This window comes from Ursus arctos, unplaced genomic scaffold, assembly GCF_023065955.2.
Source record: "Ursus arctos isolate Adak ecotype North America unplaced genomic scaffold, UrsArc2.0 scaffold_12, whole genome shotgun sequence".
Classification (NCBI taxonomy): domain Eukaryota; kingdom Metazoa; phylum Chordata; class Mammalia; order Carnivora; family Ursidae; genus Ursus; species Ursus arctos.
In genome coordinates this window covers 38824896-38844826 of record NW_026622786.1, presented here as the reverse complement: position 1 = coordinate 38844826, position 19931 = coordinate 38824896, and the positions used below count along the sequence as shown (strand labels likewise).

General features: G+C 35.9%; 1 protein-coding gene across 26 annotated transcripts in view; it reads left to right on the top strand.

Annotated features, from left to right (window-relative positions):
• Positions 1-13861, top strand: part of ADGRL2 (adhesion G protein-coupled receptor L2) — a 269281-nt gene extending 255420 nt beyond the window's left edge. For 13 of the 26 annotated variants that reach the window (XM_044383702.3, XM_048220214.2, XM_048220216.2 and 10 more), the window contains 5 exons: positions 1098-1189; positions 3011-3179; positions 5931-6059; positions 6600-6696; positions 11828-13861. In XM_044383702.3, the coding sequence (XP_044239637.2) occupies positions 1098-1189; positions 3011-3179; positions 5931-6059; positions 6600-6696; positions 11828-12582 (1242 nt within the window). In that variant the 3' untranslated portion in view covers positions 12583-13861. Of the gene's footprint in view, positions 1-1097; positions 1190-3010; positions 3180-5930; positions 6060-6599; positions 6697-8396; positions 8623-8756; positions 8839-11097; positions 11151-11827 lie in introns of those variants that run through there. The other 13 variants (XM_048220218.2, XM_026497731.4, XM_048220219.2 and 10 more) reach the window with 11 other exon arrangements.
• Positions 13862-19931: the final 6070 nt, after the last annotated feature.

The window sequence follows — 19931 nt, the reverse complement described above, 5'->3', positions numbered from 1 at the left end:
GTGTTTACCACCAAGGAATTGCTTTTGTCCCTATTTGCCCTTTTCTGAATACACCATTCGGGCTTGCGCTAAGCCAAGTACAGCTCACAAAATGTATCTTTGTTTTGTCTTTTTAAAGTAGTAATCTGAAGTAAATAAAATGTCAAAGAAATCCAGTAGTGATCAAGCTTAGTTCTGTTTTTAGAGCATAAAAGTGGAACTGCCTTCCCTCTGTCCAGCATTGTACCAGATTTCTGTGGAAGCAGATGCAAAATTGCAAACAGTATCTTTCTTCAGTCAAAACATGTCTTTCCTTCTCAGTTCACTCCTGTTGACCTCCCAAGCCTTCCTTCTAGGTCAGGTTCCATCTTCCCCTTTTTTGCTTTTGTTTGCACCTCCATTCTTCGCACAGCTCAGTGTTCAGAGGGGCTCAAAGCAGCCTTTCTTCAGAATTTACCTACGTCCATACAATAGAGAGGCATAAGGACAAAAGGACTGATGGCTTTTAACTTAAACATTTAGTAGCAAATATATACATATTTTAAAAGTTTGTCTTTCTAGAACTAAGAAGTATTTTTCATATATTTTTTCATTATTTTTCATATATTTTATTTCATGTGATCCTCACAATTACCTTACAGATAGATCGTGCAAATGTTATTCTCCTCCTCTAATCTGTCAAAATCAAAAGCTTGACTCTCAGCTAAATCTTAGGGTCCCAAATCCAGCAATTCTTGTAAGCTACATGATGTAACTGCCCCTTCTAAAGAACTCACTTCAGTGTTTCCATTAGATGGCTTTTAGGCCCTGGAGTACCTCTAGCTGAAGAAACTAATTTAGGTTTTCTAATTTATTTAATCATCACCACATGATGCTGATTTAATGAGGTTGCAATTTCATGTCAAATGATCTATTTAAAAAATCGATCATACATAGCCGGGGTATTTTTTATTTAGACTTAACTTGATCATTGCCTTTGTAAAATTGAGTCAGTGAGTGTCTACCATATACTCATGTCATTGGTATTTAGCTGCATTAACTCATTAAGTATATTTGCAAAACTTACTCATTTTTTACTCTGTGGATGTAGTGGTCTAACTCTTCATTTGTTATCACAGCTAAATATTATCTTCCTGGTGATCACATTATGCAAAATGGTGAAGCACTCAAACACTTTGAAACCAGATTCTAGCAGGTTGGAAAACATTAAGTAAGTATTTAGTATTTTAATTTTAGTGCTTGACAAACCAAGTGAAAGATACTATCCACAGAAAATACATGAATGCCTTTTATCAACTGGAGAAATTATTCAGAATGAAGTTTTACTGATCAAGGTTGAGTCTCACTGTTAACCATGTCACAGACATTGGTCAAAAATTAGATAATGATTTCTGTCTTGATCTAGAGCCAAGACATTGTTTCAGCGGCTTTGTGGAAATTCCGTATCACTGTAGCAATTTCATTTGAATTTAAAACGCAGTTCAAAATGATGTTGCTCTTTGCATGGCTGATATGATTATATTTAAGTTTGTTTTGTTAAATGACTTTTTTGATTTAAGGATTCTGAGCAGTTTCTACTTCTAATCCTGTTTTCCTAAGATAATTTACTCTATTACTGTTGTTAACTTGGAGATTATCTATTGTTTTCATGATAATTAAAGAAACGTTTACTTTATTTCAATATTGAATACAAACTACAATATCCTGTCAATGAAAAATGCTATCTGATTAAAAAAAATGGATAGCTGTTGATTTATTCAGTCATTTATGGGAGCATTTTCAGAGTTATCTTTTAGATATGAGTTAATTTAAAATGTGAGGAGGTGTTATTCAAGTTGGTTAAAACGGGATTGTGAAAAATATTTTTAATGTAAAAAATGGCAGATCTATAGTAAGGGTAATTTTAAAAAAATTAGATGTTTTAGATAGGTTAGTGCCAGCTTCATTGCATGTTGCATGGTAAGAGAGAGAGCTAATCTTTAGCATCTCTCTCTTTTCTTCCTTTTCCTCTTTCTGTCTTCTCATCTACACCAGTAATTACCGTGTTTGTGATGGCTACTATAATACGGACTTACCTGGGTAAGGTAGAACCCTACATTCACAAATTTATGGCATGATTTATATTTTTTACAAATCCGTCAGTATCATGAATTGCCCTTAATTTTTATAATTATTTTGGAATATCTAATTTGCTATAGTATTTTTAAACTATAATATGCCTTTATTTTTTAATTGCTTGCCTCTGCATTTTGACTTTCTTAATTTTGACTAATTTATAAAATATATAAATGCTTTCTTATTACTTTCTATTTTAATTCTGTCTAATAATTTTGTTTCTCTTTTCTGCTTATAATGCTTTCTAGCTATGAAGATAATAAGCCATTTATCAAGTAAGATCATTAGTTAGACATGGAATGCACTGACTTTAAATCCTTTCCATTCCGTCCTATTTTCTACAGTTCTTTTCTCCTTAAGCTATTCATGATGAAATCTCTCCAAAATTATTTTATTTTGAAGTTGTTCTCATATTTTTGTCCCATTTCAGCGAGGCTTCTTCATGCTTCAGTTAAAATACCTTAGGTTCACCTAAGATTAGTTTAGGTTTAAGTGATTATCTGCCATTTAACCTTTCTGTATGTGTCACATTATTCAGTGTCATGAGTACACCACAGGAATAAAAAGACAGAAGTAAACTAATTAAGGACTCCTTAATTTCTTTTACTAAAATGCACATAAAAGACAATAAAGTCATGGGGGATGTTTTACACCTTGGATTTTAATATAGTTTTGATACCTTGTTAATGCTGGAGTAAGAAAAGGTCATACCTGCTGTTGCTGTTTTCACTGGAGGCTGCAGTACTAAATGCTATTGTTCTTTCTTTAATCAATGAAAGGTTAAAGCCAAAATGCTGTTGAATTTGAATGTGAACATAGAGAAAGTCAACTGCTACTACTGATATGTTAATATTGAAGTGTGAGATATGTTGTTCTCTCATTGAACTTGTTAATAAAATTCACTTTATTTTTTCAGGTCTTGGGTGCTTGGCGCTTTCGCTCTTCTGTGTCTTCTTGGCCTAACCTGGTCATTTGGGTTGCTTTTTATTAATGAGGAGACTATTGTGATGGCATATCTCTTCACCATCTTTAATGCTTTCCAGGGAGTGTTCATTTTCATCTTTCACTGTGCTCTCCAAAAGAAAGTAAGTGAAAATACCTAGAGGTTCTAGTTGCTTGTTCTTTGGTTTGAAAATCAGAGATGAAATAGAGAAGATTTTACAGTTTTACAGCTGGCGTATTACTAAATAGAATCATTTTTAATCATTAATTGTTATGCATGTCTGGAAATTCAGTCTTTGCATATAAAAAAGTCAATACCAATCATCTTTTTGGATCTCACTTTGGAAATATTATAAACTAGACATTTATGTTAAGATTTCTTTTTTGCTAGTGGGGTCTATAAACATGCTTTGTGCAAAAGGTATACAAGATAAAGAAAAGGTTAAATAATCTCATTTTTTGCTCAGCAAAGGGAATGCAGTGGTCCAAAACGAAATTGAACATAAGGACAAATGACCTTGATTTTAAAAGCACCAGACATACAAAAAATTAATGTTACCTTTTGAGTAGTTGTGAAAGATCTAAAACCCAGTAATTTAATATCTCACATCTTATTATGTTGTCCTGATTTTCTGCTAAGTGGAGTCAGCAAAGATGATGCAAAAATTAAAGATGAAAAACTTGCTAGAAGATGTAAACCTAAGAGAATAGTTTGGCCTCCTTTTAACTAGGTATCATCCTTTCTCTGTCTGCATATCTAATATGGTCTTTTTATTCTGTTATTACTAGTTGGTCACTAAATTGAACAGAGAAATAGAATTTTGAAAGTGAAAACTATTATGTTTTCAGTCCTGACAAGATGATAGTGTTGTTACTTCCATCAGTTGTTGAGTAAGCTATAATTTTGAGATAATGACAGTGGAATGTGCAATACTGACAGATAATGTACATTCACAGCAATATAGGCATTAGGCAAAACCAACATTGGAGGGTATTATTTGGATAAAATACCATTTTGATTGCCATTGTCTTGGCCATACAGCATTTCAGAGCAGTTAACAGCCATTAAATATACAAAAAAATTTTTTGTAAGGTATCAGGTGTTATTTAATAACATTGAACTTTAATTTTCTAAACATTATACAGGTATAACCTTGTAATTACTTTGGTTTACACTATTTCTTACACAAATGAGCATTTTGCGTACATGTATAGGACCACGTATCATAATTTCTTCCCAATGTGTTTGACATAAAGCATAAATTATTTCCGCGTAGAGGTATGTATATTAATTGAACAAAGAGATTTTGCTGTGCTTTTTAATTAACAATTACATTTTTGCAACATTGTGTTGGGCTTCCTTTTGAATACATTCTACTTAGTCTGGGATATGTCCTTTTGGATGCTGCCAGGATGAATGGCTAAGAATATGATATAAAATGATTTAGTTAAAATACACTTTTTACTGCTTAAGTAAGCATATTTAAGCAAATAAAATGCTTTGAGAGTTCAAGCCCATTGTTATTTGTTCTAATAGGTGTAGTTAAATAAGGCTAAGAGGATGAAAATGCAAGTGCCCCTGGATCTAAAAGATCATCTAGTAACTTTAATTCTGTAATTTTTCAAGGAATGAGTGTCAAAGTCATGGTCTTTGCAGGCAGATCTGAGCATAGAACCATGAGGGGGGAAAAGTCTTTCTGAGTGCTCTGGCAGCCTACTAGAAAATAATTTCTTATGCAACTTCTCCTTGTCTGTTCTAATTCCAGTCTGGCTCTGAGCCAGAGCAGAACCTGTTCAGATGCCAGTAGGGCTGTGCAGAATCCAGCCCTCTTCCCCACTCCTCCCAATTCCGCACCAGCTTTAGAGGTGGGGCCCTATTCTTTAGCAGTTGTTTAGACTTCACTTTTTAAAGTTTACTTTAAACTTTCTTTGGGCCTAACAACTTTCCTATCTATTCCTATATCCAGGCTTCAGGGGAAGAGGGAAATTACATGGGTAACTCATTACTGTGAATGGAAATTGCATAAATAGTTCCCTTGTGTGCTAATGAAGTGAACAGGCATCCTTGACGCTCTACGCTAGGATGCTAAAGCTAGACGCATCAGAAAATGAAGAAAACATTCCATCCGAATTAATAGCATATGTATCAAAGTCCTTTTTCTTCTTTATTCGTGTGCCAAAGTAGTCTTGTCATTGTAAAGAGGTTTCCCGTTAACAGAAGTTTATGTATTGACCTACCTAAAAGGCCATGAAGCGTATAAAACTTAAATGACTGAATTATGAGTGGTTAAATGTAATTAAGCAAGGAAAGTACTAATTTTTTGTCCTTATTTTCTTAGCATGAAATATAAAAGTGGGGGTTGCTAAGTATATAGATAGAATAAGGCCTTAAAGCATTATTAGGTATGCATTAATAACATTTTTTTAAAAGATTTTATTTATTTATTTATTTGACGGAGAGACAGCCAGTGAGAGAGGGAACACAGACAGGGGGAGTGGGAGAGGGAGAAGCAGGCTCCCAGCAGAGGAGCCTGATGTGGGGCTCCATCCCAGGACTCTGGGATCACGCCCTGAGCCGAAGGCAGACTTAATGACTGCGCCACCCAGGTGCCCCGCATTAATAATATTTGTATAATAATAGGGCGTAAAGCAATCCTACATACTACATCACCTTTTGAAGATCCTACCAGCTGGTCTGGCGGGCCGAGATATTTTTCTGATTACTGTTTCAGCAGTTTCAGTTGAACTTGGTTTTAGAAATTGAATTTATTTGCTCCACAGATTAGTGTGAGTGGAACTTACTCTTCTCAGCCGTTTCCACCTTTCATTTAATTAGAGAGAGAGAAGCGAGTACGTTTGCGTTAATCTCTCGGTGTCGTGGTTATTCAATGCAGGTACGAAAAGAATATGGCAAGTGCTTCAGACACTCCTATTGCTGCGGCGGCCTCCCGACCGAGAGCCCCCACAGTTCCGTGAAGGCATCAACCACCAGAACTAGTGCTCGGTATTCCTCTGGCACACAGGTAACAAAGAATTTGACAGCATCTTTAATTAACCTTCTTTATAGAAAGCCTACTGAGACATGTTCCTTTCAGATGCACTAATTGTCTCCTCATTATAATCATCTAGGTAGCAAATACTTGCTTTTTTAGTATTTTGGTCTTAATTGCTTCTTAAGTATTCATTCAAGGCATTTCTTTAGGTGTGAACATCATTTTTGAGAGGTGTACTTCTTTAAGAAGTCTGTGATCATTATTTGGATACCCTAAGGTTAGGCAGCACGGTACTCTGTGGGCACTCAATAAACATTTGTTGACTAATCAGTCATCTCCGCTTTTTAAAAAGGCCATTAAAAAGAAAAAAAAAAACTTTTTAAGAGTGAAAGATTAAATATTCTTTAGTTCTAGACTTCCTTACCTTTAGACCAGAATCAACACACATTTCTTTTTAAAGGTCCCCAGATAATCCTACACAGATTGTTTAGGGTAGATCTTTATGTGTCTTTAATAAGGTAAGCTTGGGGAAACTAACATAACATATGTCTTGCTATTTTATATTAATAGAGTCGTATAAGAAGGATGTGGAATGACACTGTGAGAAAACAGTCTGAATCTTCTTTTATCTCAGGTGACATCAATAGCACTTCAACACTTAATCAAGGTCAGTTACTAGGAAAATTTGACTTTACAATATAAATTTTGTACCTATTGCCAATTTACAATAATTCTAGAGAAAATACTGATTTTTTTCCCTCTCAAATGGGTTTATATCACAAGCTCTTAAACCTGTTGAGTCAACTTTTATCCTTTATGAAAGTACATATAAATTCGTCTTATCCAGTAATGTAATGCAAAAAGTAGATTTTCAAACTCCACAGTAAAGGAACAAAACTGGAAAAAGTAATTACTAAGAACATACTTTGCCATAGATTAAAATGTTTTCCTTCAGTGAATACAAATTTATCTTTTCTGAGACATTTGTGAAAGCTTTCTTCTTAAAACATTAATATGGCTAGAATAACTCCTATTCACATTAAACAGTGCCAGTGCTGTGGTGAAAATTCTTATTTGTGAAATTATTTTTACACTTCTTTCCAAAAGTAAAAATAAGTGTCAAAAACATTTATAGTAAATCTCCATAAGCAAATAATTAAATACATGAGAATCTACAAAGCAGTTTTTTCTATTTTCATTACTATTTTTAATGTGTTTACATCTTTAAACTTATATAAACAATATAATGCTTACTTAAAATAAGCTGGCAAATAATTTGGCAGGTTAAGGACACAAGTGCACATAGACACACATAATCCTGAGTGCAAGCTTAGTAAATTTGAATTTGATATGAAAAAATCATGTTATTGTATGTATCTATATCCTTAAAAAGGTAATTTGTTTTGATGTACAGATTTGTAATATAATAGAACACGTTATTTTTCATCACAAATATGAAAGATATTTTTCACTGTTGACATTGTTCTGATGAGATTCTGGTTTAAAATGAAGAAAAGACTATGTATGGCATCAAAACCAACTTGAATTTTTAAATATTTTTAGTCAAATTACATTAGCTATGCAAAACATACGTTTGATAAGTATTGAAAGGTTTGCAATTTGTCAATTAGAATGAGTGAAATGTGTGTTTATTCCATTGCTCTGATGTTTTACCTAATTCTGTTAAGATGACTATCAAAAAGGAAATGAATTATTCAACGATTCATTTTTGAAACCTGGCAAATAAGATTATGGAATGAAAATTCTTACTCTATGGAGTTTGGGAATGGTCTGATAATTCATTATTCGTTATACACACAGTCTCTTTCTCCCCCCCTCGGCATGTGTGCTCTTGCATTTACTAAGAGAAGCTTTGTGCAATGTGTCATACTTTTTACTTGTTTGTGAAAGTTGTTTTTCCTCCTGCTTGTGTCAAAGTTGGTATTAACACAGATGTTTTCATGAGGGATAATCCCACACCTGTAAATTCTGAAAGTTTGAGATTCCCTCTTCTGGGCCTCAGTGGTTAGGTTTTTAATATTAAGCAGTAACATCTTGAAACATAATGTTGATCTCTGTGCATTTAATTGCCATTTTTGTTTAAAAGTGATTTTGTATAAATTAGTAAATGTCATCCTCAGCAGGTGTTTACTTGGGGGACTTAGAAAGCACCTGTGAATTACTGAAATTTAACTTCCCTCTCCCCTTTCTCCTTCAAATTAGTAGTTCAAATACAGTCAGAAAATTTCAGCAGATTATCCGTTGCCAACTTGTCCGCTACCCTTGATGAATACAAAAAGTACTTTACTGCAACTGTAACACAAAAATAAGAGAACTGATGTATTTTTTTCTGTTTCTTTGCTTTAGGAATGACTGGCAATTACCTACTAACAAACCCTCTTCTTCGACCCCACGGCACTAACAACCCCTATAACACATTGCTCGCTGAAACAGTTGTATGTAATGCCCCTTCAGCTCCTGTATTTAACTCACCAGGTGTGCTTATACTTACGAATAAAACTACCTTTCTTTGCTGCTAAACAGAGCTCTGATCTTTGCCCTTTTTCTAGAATACTCAAGTTGCCATATATTTATTATTACATCTTTAATTTCTCAATTTAAAGAATTATGGTATTGCCCATGCCAGGCTTCTAAAACTGCACTATATTATAGTAAAAATTCAGTCATGATAGTATTTACCAATAATTATCCATGTTTTTAACACAGGTGGCATAAATCTTAATATATTATTACAGGACTGACATCACATGGTCCGAGAGCCCATCTTCAAGATTTATATCATTTAGAGGTATCCTATCTATGTAATATACTGTTCAGTTTACTCTAAAGCTTGCAGACAGAATTTGCTTCTGGAATGAATTAGCTAATAAAGATAATTTGGATGCTTAGGCATAGAAAACTGCATCCAGCATTATCAATGTAACCAAACTATAGTATAGTGCAGCTTTATGGTAGTGTTTTTTTTTTTCCTTAAAAAAAAAAAAAACTTTAAGAATGAAGTTAATATTAGTCAGTTTATACCTCTAGTTTTTTATTGGGGGAGGGGGGAGAGATTGTCACTAACCCATCCTGTATTACTATGTTTTCTAATAGCTTATTAAAAAAAAGCATTTAATATTAACACAATTTTCAAGATTTTGGTAAAATTATCACATAATTACTGCTAGCATGTAATATTTATTTGTGGTTGATATTTGCCACTAAATTAAACAAAGAACTTTGTTTCCGTTTTTTTTTTTCTTAAAATTCTTTTTTAACGTAACTGCAGTTTCTCTTTTCATTCTCTTGTTTTTCTTACTTTCCTTATGCTTTCCTCTAGCAACCTACAGAGAGACAAGTATGGGAGTCAAACTTAACTTTGCCTATCAAATGTAAATTTTTTCAGCATGATTTTTAACCGGCACAATTAAAACATAACTAGCAGTCATGAAGTAGACTCAGCGGGCAAGTGGTTCACAATTTCCAACTAAACTGTTAACCAAATTCAAACAGTACATTATCTGTACTGCCTTTTGTCAGTAACAGAGGTCTGTAGCAAATGCTGTCCATACTTAACTATACGCAATGCTGAAATAATTTGCTCTTTAAAGCCTGAGGTGCTGTCAACCAGAATGCTTAATAATTGACTTATCATTTCTGCATTCCCACAGTAATCTTGCTACAGGCTGTGGAAAGTCTTCAAGTGAATTACCTGAACTTGGGCAGAAAAAGTTGCCTCTTCAAAACCAGTCAAAGATGTGCTTAAATCTGCAGTATATCATAGAAAACGCCTTTTGCGTCATCCAGTATATATTTTGTATTTATTAAGCAATGATAAAAAGAAAAATGGCAAGATCGAACCTCGATAGAGGAAACAAATTGCTGTGTGTCACCTATAACTTAAAACACCAAATGTTTTCTAAATACAGATGGTGGCACATGCATGAATTTAGGAAGATAAACAATTATGTCAATCGAGCTGAAGGAAGCCTTACAAATCCTATTGTAACTTCATTTTGTTATATGTGGAGCATGATAAAAATGAAATTGTCACTTTTTCCAATGCAGAAGTTGGATCAGAGTTTTTAAAATAACATGGAGTCACCAACAGATACACCCTCCCATACACACTTTCTCATTTTCTGCTAATGAGAATTTATTGAACAATTCCCACGTATTTATTGGTCATGAAATCGAGTTTTCTAGGATAATCTGCAGCTTTAAGAGTGGAGTCAGCACTTAAAAGGGAAATTTCCTATTTTTTCCAAGAACGAAATTTTTCCTCGACTCCTCCAAGCCTTGCATACAATGCAGCAGCCTCACAGTGGCCAGTCTCATTCAGTAACATCATTTCATTCTTTTTTTTTCCAGACCTATCTGTAAACAGTGATTTTTTTTTTCTCTAGGATTTTGAGAATGAATAACCTAACTTTCCATGGTGCAGACCATTTAATTTTCTCTAAAACTTTTTATTTTCATTTGCCTGAGAAGCACTGTGATGTCTTAGTTTACATGTTTATGTGTCTGTAGAAAATACAACTCTGATTCCAAGAGAGCATGTTACCATCTTTTTTTTCCTTCTAAACCTCTTTTCATATCTTCAGCAGACTTATCCAATCTTTCATTCTTTAGAGATAAAAATATATTAGCCAAGGCTGACACCCTTTTCCCATTCCATAGTTAATATCTATTATTGGTTTAATTTCTGTGACCCATACTTGAGAAATCTCTAACATTTCTGCGTTTAACCTCCATGCCCATGGTGTCTGTGGGCCAGTCTCGTGCAGTAGACTCTGCTGGTTCATTCGGTGCTGTCACTGTGACTGATGCAGACTGCAGGGCTGCAGGCAAACTTTGACCATTAGGAGCCTGGGGCCATTGCTATGAGAGAGAGTATTCGTACCAAAAGAAAAAAAAAATCAAAATAATAAATATTAAATGAAAAAGTAAAAGGCTGCTATTGCTGGTAATCTAATTTGTTGAACCCTTGCTCTGACTAAGTTGCTGAGAAGCTTAGAAATTCTTCATCATGTTACAATAAATCATTTTACTTTCTTTTATATATCAGCTACTCTTAGGCCAGATAGCCTGAGCAGACAGACATGATGTGAGTTGTCCAAAGTGAGTCATTCCACCTGCTGTCTATCGTGTTGTTGGATGGTGCTTGTGGGCCCTTGGTCCAGTCAGTATGAGAGATGGCTGTCTTTGTTTAACATGAATTCTTTGTATCTGTCCATTTTTTTCATTCTTTTTTTTACTTCATCTCCAGAAAAAGGAAATGTTAGAATGTTGTTTAAAAAGTTGCTTGCCAGTTATGTGGGTTTATGTTGTACATTTGCCTTCGGTTTTTGTATGTGACTTATTCCTTTTTAATTTAGTGTTGTTTAGGACAAATTCTGTTAATTTTATTTTTATAAACCATAGTCTCGTACTTTAAAATGTAAATGTCACTAATGAATTGCTTTGCATTAACTATGCAAGGGCATGGAGTGAAGTCTTCTTTGTAAGAGTGTCAGAGATTTGACCAAAAATCAATTACTAAGAAATTGATCAAGTAATATTTTGTATGCCATCTTCCCTTCCTGGAAAATAGTATTATTCTTTCACGCTTTTTCCTGTTATCTAAGGGGTTGCAACTGTTTACAGTTGGGAATGCGGGAAAGCCTGGCACTGTTCAAGTGTTAGCTTTCAAATACAACTTTGTCCTGAACGACATTAAAAAGTTTTGTACGAAAGAAGTAAAGATTCTTTGCGAAGGAGCAGAGGCAATAACGGAAACCCCCCCTTTCCCGTTTCAGGACATTCACTGAACAATGCCAGGGATACAAGTGCCATGGATACTCTACCGCTAAATGGTAATTTTAACAACAGCTACTCACTGCGCAAGGGGGACTATAATGACAGCGTGCAAGTCGTGGACTGTGGACTAAGTCTGAATGATACCGCTTTCGAGAAAATGATCATTTCAGAGTTAGTGCACAACAACCTGCGGGGCAGCGGCAAGACTCACAACCTCGAGCTCACGCTACCAGTCAAACCTGGGATGGGAGGCAGCAGCAGCGAAGATGACGCGATCGTGGCAGACGCGTCCTCTTTAATGCACGGCGACAACCCAGGGCTGGAGCTCCACCACAAAGAGCTTGAGGCGCCGCTCATTCCTCAGCGGACTCACTCCCTTCTGTACCAGCCCCAGAAGAGAGTGAAGCCCGAGGGGACCGACAGCTACGTCTCCCAGCTGACCGCTGAGGCGGAGGACCACCTGCAGTCCCCCAACAGAGACTCTCTTTATACGAGCATGCCCAATCTTAGAGACTCTCCCTACCAGGAGAGCAGCCCTGACATGGAGGAGGACCTCTCCCCCTCCAGGAGGAGTGAGAACGAGGACATTTACTATAAAAGCATGCCGAATCTGGGAGCTGGCCGCCAGCCGCAGGTGTGTTACCAGATCAGCAGGGGCAATAGCGATGGCTACATAATCCCCATCAACAAGGAAGGGTGCATTCCCGAAGGAGACGTCAGAGAAGGACAGATGCAGCTGGTCACGAGTCTTTAATAGTGCAGCTCAGCAATTCCAGGGGCCACAGGCAAGTATTAATAAGGACTCCATTGGCCCGGTGCGGCTCCCTCAAACTCTGCTCGAAGAGATGGCTCTGTTGACCTGTGGTTCTCCGGTGTAAAAAGATGACTGAACCTTGAAGTTCTGTGAATTTTTATAGAACGTACAAAAACTTTGTATATACACAGAGTATACTAAAATGATTATTTGTTACAAAGAAAAGAGATGCCAACCAGGTATTTTAAGATTCTGCTGCTGTTTAGAGAAATTGTGAAGCAAGCAAAACAGAACTTTTCCAGCCATTTTACTGCAGCAGTCTGTGAACTAAATCTGTAAATACGGCTGCACCATTTTTGTAGGCCTGCATTGTATTATATACAAGACGCAGGCTTTAAAATCCTGTGGGACAAATTTACTGTACCTTACTGTTCCTGACAAGACTTGGAAAAGCAGGAGAGCTATTCTGCGTCAGTTTGCAGTTCGCTGCAAACCTCTTACATTGCGGCAAAGATTGAAAACCTGTTTAACCACTAGCAATCAAGCCACAGGCCTTATTTCATATGTTTCCTCAACTGTACAATGAACTATTCTCATGAAAAATGGCTAAAGAAATTATATTTTGTTCTATTGCTAGGGTAAAATAAATACATTTGTGTCCAACTGAAATATAATTGTCATTAAAATAATTTTAAAGAGTTTGAAGAAAATATTGTGAAAAGCTCTTGGTTGCACATGTTATGAAAGGTTTTTTCTTACACTTTGTCATGGTAAGTTCTACCCATTTTCACTTATTTTCCACTGTACACAGTGTTCTGCTTTGACCAGTTAGTCTTTATTCTTACATTTAAATTTCTTATTGCCAAAAGAATGCATTTTATGGGGAAAAAAAAAAACTCTGAAGCCAGTTACGCCATGCCTTGCACAAATGTGGTGAAATCTAGAAAAGAGTGTGTGTTACGCCTCTGTTTATTCTTGAACAGAGGGCAATGAGGGCACTGGGCACTTCTCACAAACTTTCTAGTGAACAAAAGGTGCCTATTCTTTTTTAAAAAATAAAATAAAACATAAATATTACTCTTCCATATTCCTTCTGCCTATATTTAGTAATTAATTTATTTTATGATAAAGTTCTAATGAAATGTAAATTGTTTCTGCAAAATTCTGCTTTTCTTTTCATCCCTTTGTGTAAACCTGTTAATAATGAGCCCATCACTAATATCCAGTGTAAAGTTTAACACGGTTTGACAGTAAATAAATGTGAATTTTTTTTCAAGTAGTTAGCGTGCACTTTTATGTATGATGCATAATTGGCTTGAACATGCTGGTCCTTCCCCCCCCAACCTCCCACCCCCATGGCATATGTAGGTCCCTTCATAATAATAACCCACGGGTATGAGAAAGAACACAGGTAAGCTGCCTGTTGGTTCTGTGTGCCGTCAAGAATCTATTTGTATTCAAATTGCCCATTACCTACACACAGAATCTGGCAGAAAAGTTTCAGTGGAGAAATCTACTGAAAGTACTTTTGCTTGTTGCATTGCTTCAGAACGAAAACAAAAATTAAAAAAAGAAGGGTTGGAAATTCTACAAATTTGGCATCATAAAAAAATTGATTTTTCAGCAGAACTGAGAAGAAATTCCTAAAGCATACTTTTACAATTTGAGGATTATAACTTTCCCTATAGGCAGCGGCGAATGACAATATCAGGGAAAGGTTCAAAAATCATATAATTGAATCTCAACAAATAGATTTTACCTGTCTACATCATAAGCATTTATACCAAATTCTTCTAAAGGGTAGTGGTTCTCAAGTACTTCCACCAAGTTAGAAATAACTTTATTTTTTATGTGGACACACTTCGTCATGCCTATTGAATTTAAAAAGAATGATGAGAAAAAAATTTTCAAGTGTATATTCATATCTAAATGCAGATATAGTAAGGCAGACACAAAGTATCAATATTTAATAATAGGTAACAGAGGGGTGTATTCACATATGGTTAATATTAAAGTTGGAGACTGACTATAAGAAATTATATTAATATTCAAACATATTTAATAATCCTTTGAGAAGGGTATTTTTATTTCTTTGACTAAAATTCTCCAGGAATTTATGAAACTTTATTTGGGGCATTATTATATAAGCCAACATTTTAATTTTCTATTTCGTTATAAGGAAAGGAAGCATTATTTTTTCGTAACAAACTATACAGTGTTGTGTGATAGGGATTCCCGAGTGTACAAACTAACTAGGGTCGGGCTGGTTCAGTAATGAATTACCAAAAAAAAAAAAAACAAAACAAAACCCCAAAACCAAAAAAACTGGCACTGAGTATTCAATTATACTATTTCTTTCTCTTGCAGCCGTTCTTAAAACTGGTACGATGTGAACAGGTACATCAGTTACTGTTCTCTTTAGAAAATGTAGTTTATTATGAGTCTATCCGAGAGAGTACAGTGTGGAAGCTATCCTTCATCTTCGTCACCAAAAGAAGAATCATCTTTAAAACAGATTTCTTTTTAAGAGTATATAAACGCTGCCTTAAATTCCATTCAGGATGTCCCCTCGTGCAAATTAATTTCTTATGTTTAAAATCTATTGACTGACCCATTATTCTGTTTATTAACCCAATGGTTTCTTTGGGACTTCTCGGACTTCACCTGGGTATAGAATTTCCACATCCTTGATTTGTTTCTCTTTGCAGTAGTCACAGCTGTGAACTTTTATTCACATTAGTGTACCTATTCTCAGATACAGATGCAGATACAACTGGTCTGCTAGTAATAAGGGACAGGTACTGCTGGTCTACTAGTAATAAGGAATTTTTTTCCATTTATTTTAGATGTAGCTTGATACAGGTTAATTCAGATTGACCTCCTTTATTTTATTGTAAAATACAGGCTTGGTTTTGTTCTTTTATATACACATACACACACATACATAGCTTATTTGTCTTACAGGCTTTTAAAATCATTTAGGTATAAAGAAGAGAATCTGTACAAACCTACAAATTACTTACATAGTTGTCAATGGAAACTCATCCACATTCATTTGAGGGTAGCTATATTTAATATTTTAACCAGTAAAACAACAGCTGCACATATTTGGCAAAATCACCATCACTATCCTCTCTCCACAAGGAAAGGAAGCATTATGCACAAATTCATTAACAAATTTCAAAAACAAATTCACGTGCACTTGTTAAAGTGAGGTATTCAGGATGCCTGCTTTATTTAAACGAGAAAGGAGAAAATGTATGTTTCCATCAGTTCAACTTTGAACTTCAGACTTAAAACCGACCTTCAAGATGCTCTCCTAGGATAGAGTGTTTTGTAAAGAATTTTAACTCCATAAAATTTTTATTGCAGTTTTAACCTAAGAAAAGCTTGAATGAATGCACACAAGTTGAATTTCTGCAATGAAAACAGCTCTTCATACTTGGTTGATACTGAAATTTTCTTTAAAGGCAGTAATCCCTGCAGTGTTTTACAGGTAAAACTTAGTACCAAGTGTTCACACAATCCTGTGTTCCACATATTTCTCTTCCCATGAAATCGTTGCATTTAATCTCTCACATTAGTATGAAGAGTTACTGGCGTGTTGAATACAGATGAGGACTGCCTCACAGGGTAATCAGATCGGTGTGCTTTTGGGTGAAAATGCCGCATCTCACGCTTCCTGCTAGTAAGCATCAAGTTGATTTTGAGTAGTCCTTAAGTAGGAAGCCTTGGTAGTTTGCAGATTAATTCATGACAGTCTTAACTGTCATTCGAATGGTATGGAATGAGGATTTTCTGATATGTCACTTTGAGTCTTTCTCCAAATGATCATAGAAACACATTATGTTAGCTAAGTGCACCAAACAGAAAACCTGGATGTTTAAGGAGATCACACACTTAACCACCATGTACTTTGTGCATGTTACGGGTACTTCGTTCCAAAATGTATGGGACTGGTGGAAACTTGCACATTATCCAAGTTCATTTCAAGGCGCTGTGGCCACTGAGCTTTCAAGGCTAGGGTAACAGCTCTGTCAGAGTTTATTAATAATAAGCTGTAGGTGTACCATATAATGAGGCTCATTAAATCTACTACAAATATTTTCAAATATTGGCAGTAGATCGCCCCTCACCTCTTAATAAAGTTTCTCCGGAATCCTCGTCCTTTTTCTGATGGCTTTACTGTTTACTGAGTGTGCAGGTTCCGAGAAAGAAGTCTTCAGAGGTCATTTTGATTTTTAAAGCCTATTGTTTTAACTGGTAAAAATTTTTCTGAATTACTACGTTGCAAAACGCTGTCAGGTATACTAACATTTAACGTTAGAGATCGCTATGAAATAAGACACAAAACAGATAACCCAGTACAACTGAGCTGACCGAAGTCTTTACCTGCTACGGGGAAAGAAAAAAAATGCCCTGTGAATCGTTCACACATTTCTCCTATTATTTGCTTATTGAAACTCTAAGATTAAAATCCCTTAGAAATGCTTAAAAGGCATAGTCTTAAGCAAACCAATGTTGTCTGAGCATAAGAGACTAGTGATGAATGATCAAGGTTTGAATAGTTTTCTGAATGTTTTTCATAAGCATTTTTAAATCATATGTCAGAACTAAGCTTTTTAAAAAAGCATTTTGGCAGTCACAGCAACATGGCTTTGTTGTTGGATATTATTAGGCATAAAATGACTGATCTTTTGATATTCTCTTAGAAAGGCTGACAGCTACTATATAGAACACCCAGGAATAATAATGATAGATATCAGAGATATTGATTAAAGATTCATTTATGTTTTTCTGCTGAAATAATCAATCCTAATAGATAGCTTTTAAACCAAAACATAGCACTAGCACACAGTAAATTCTTTTAACAGTATAATGAAGGAACTACAAAACAAGAATCGCTGTGTAACTTTTAAAAGATATCTCAGCCTAAATGATGTTGTCCCATTCACTAATTTTACGTATTACAGCAGTAAAAGTGCCAGCGCCCACCATTTAATAGACGCTCCGTACGTGCCGGGCTCTGCTGAGTGTTACGTGCTCTATTGCACCCCATCCTCCCCACGCTCCCTTGCGAAGGGTACTTTTTGCAAAAGAAGAGAAATGATTTCCTTAAGGTGTCACAGCTGGTGAGTGGCCGGACCTGAGCTGGCGTGATGGTTGTTGGGCTACAGGGTCTGAGCACTTAGCCAACATGGGGCACCTCTGGTGTTACTCGGAGTTCCAAGAACATTCTTTGTACTTCGTGGACTCTTTCGCTGGCGGTAGTCAGAGAGGGTTGGCTGGTTGGTTGGTTGGCTTTGAGTTTATAGGGCTGTAAGGGAAAATGAAGTCAAGTCAGTTAATTAGGTCAAAGTGTTCAGAAGAAGATACCCAGATAAAAGACCATCTATTTACCTCAAATTTTAGCGGAAGTGGGCACATTATCTGAGTGGTAGGCTAATGTAAAGTTTACTGGTTACTAATTTACCATTTCCCTTGGAAATAAAAGGTCATCATGAGGGAGTTGTGATAGGAAAAAGAAGCAAAAGATTTTGATTGAGGATGTCGAATTTCTAGTCCTCACCTGACCAATAAAATAATACTGGCTTATTCAGTCAACAACCACAAAAAATGAAAAACAGTTTACTCAAGGACATGCTTTTTATTTTCCTTCACAATCAAGCCATAATAGCAATGAAAGAGCCATATGAAAAGCTAAATTATTTGAGTTCCCTTAACTCTTTTAATAGTTAATACTGTTTTAAATTTACATGGTGTGTGTGTGTGTGTGTGTGTGTGTGTGTGTGTGTGTATTTAGGGCTTTTCAAGTTCATAATCTAGCACTGTCTTTCACATTTGGCCAGAGACCTATTCTTTTCCTTTGAAAAATGAAGAGTTGGTTGGAAGTGTCATCTAATAAGGCAGGTATTACACCAAGCTTTCTGATTTATCGCATTAATTCTCAAAACTTTTGAAGGTAAATATGTTTACGAGTGAGGAAACTGAGTGACCTAAGTACATCGACTTAGCCAACTGCAAGCAGCGTGTGGGAATGGGAACTTAGCTTCCTGCCTGAGCCCAGGCGCCTAAGCACTGTCTGGGGACGGTCGGTCCGCCCCGAGTCATCCCCGCCTCCGTCCCCGCAGTCAGGTCGTACCAAAAAGCCGTGTGCAACGACTTTTCTGCTCATTAAGTAGCTGGTGTTGGGGTGGCAGAGGTAAGGGAAGAATACACAAGGGATCTGAGACTTTGTCCTGTGGGCTCCTGTCCACCTAGACACTGTCCCTTCCCTGCCCCCCCGCCCCCCCTCACTGGCACTGCACCTGAGGGCGGGCTGGAGGGCCTTAGTGGTGCTACTCCTGCTGCTGGCCTCCGTGGTAACTTTCTGTCCCTCCTCGATTTTCTCTTCAAGGTTTTGGTTTTGGTTTTGGGTGGTGGTGGTGGTGGTATTTATTTTACTAGGAAAAACCATTTTAGTTCTTAATCATGTCTACTTTTATATATCATCTTATCATTTCATGGATTTTAGCCCTTTTTCTTACTAGAGTATATATTTTAGTGTGTGGAGTTCTTCTTTAATCTCATTGTCTTCTAGCTTCATATACGTTTTTTAAAAATCTCATATATTTTACATTATTTTTTAGTATTAACTTTTCATCTTTATTGGAAATAAATTGCTTATTTTACATTTCTTTTTAATTTTACTTTTTAATTTCTTCTAATTTTCTTTTTGCCCTTCACGTTCTTTAAAAAAAAACAAAAGAGACCCTCTGTTTCTTTTTAATTTCTTTTTCATTAACTTTCTTTTTCGATAGTCAGCCAGAGTTACGGCTACGAAGTTGGCAGCAAAGTAATACAGTCTCCAGCATGTCAATCCTACTTGTAATTCTTATATATTTATCCCCATTTTAGTGTTTATTTTATATGATAAGATATTCATATAAATAATTTAATCAAATAGAGGTATAAACTTTAGATTCACATAGACATAGGTTTAACTTTGCTCTCTCTTGGCCAAATTGCTTAACCTCTCTCAAATTGTTTCCTCCTCCGTAAAATTGGAATCAGCTTACCTTGCCAAGGGTTGCTGTGCGGATTAGAAGTAATGTATGTAAAGTGCCTTCGCGCAGCATCTGGCATGGGATAGGCACTCGACAGATAGTAGCTTTTCTTCTTAGGAAGATCCTGTGAGCAGCATAAACATCTCCTGACTTGAAGTTTTATGAAAATAATCAGTCATCAGGACTTCAACCGGATTGTCATTATCTGCCTCAAGCCATGTGGCTAGGATGTATCAGGAACACTACGAACAATGAGCGGGCTCCCGCCTATGAAAGATGGGTGACTCTAGGGAAAGCTCCACT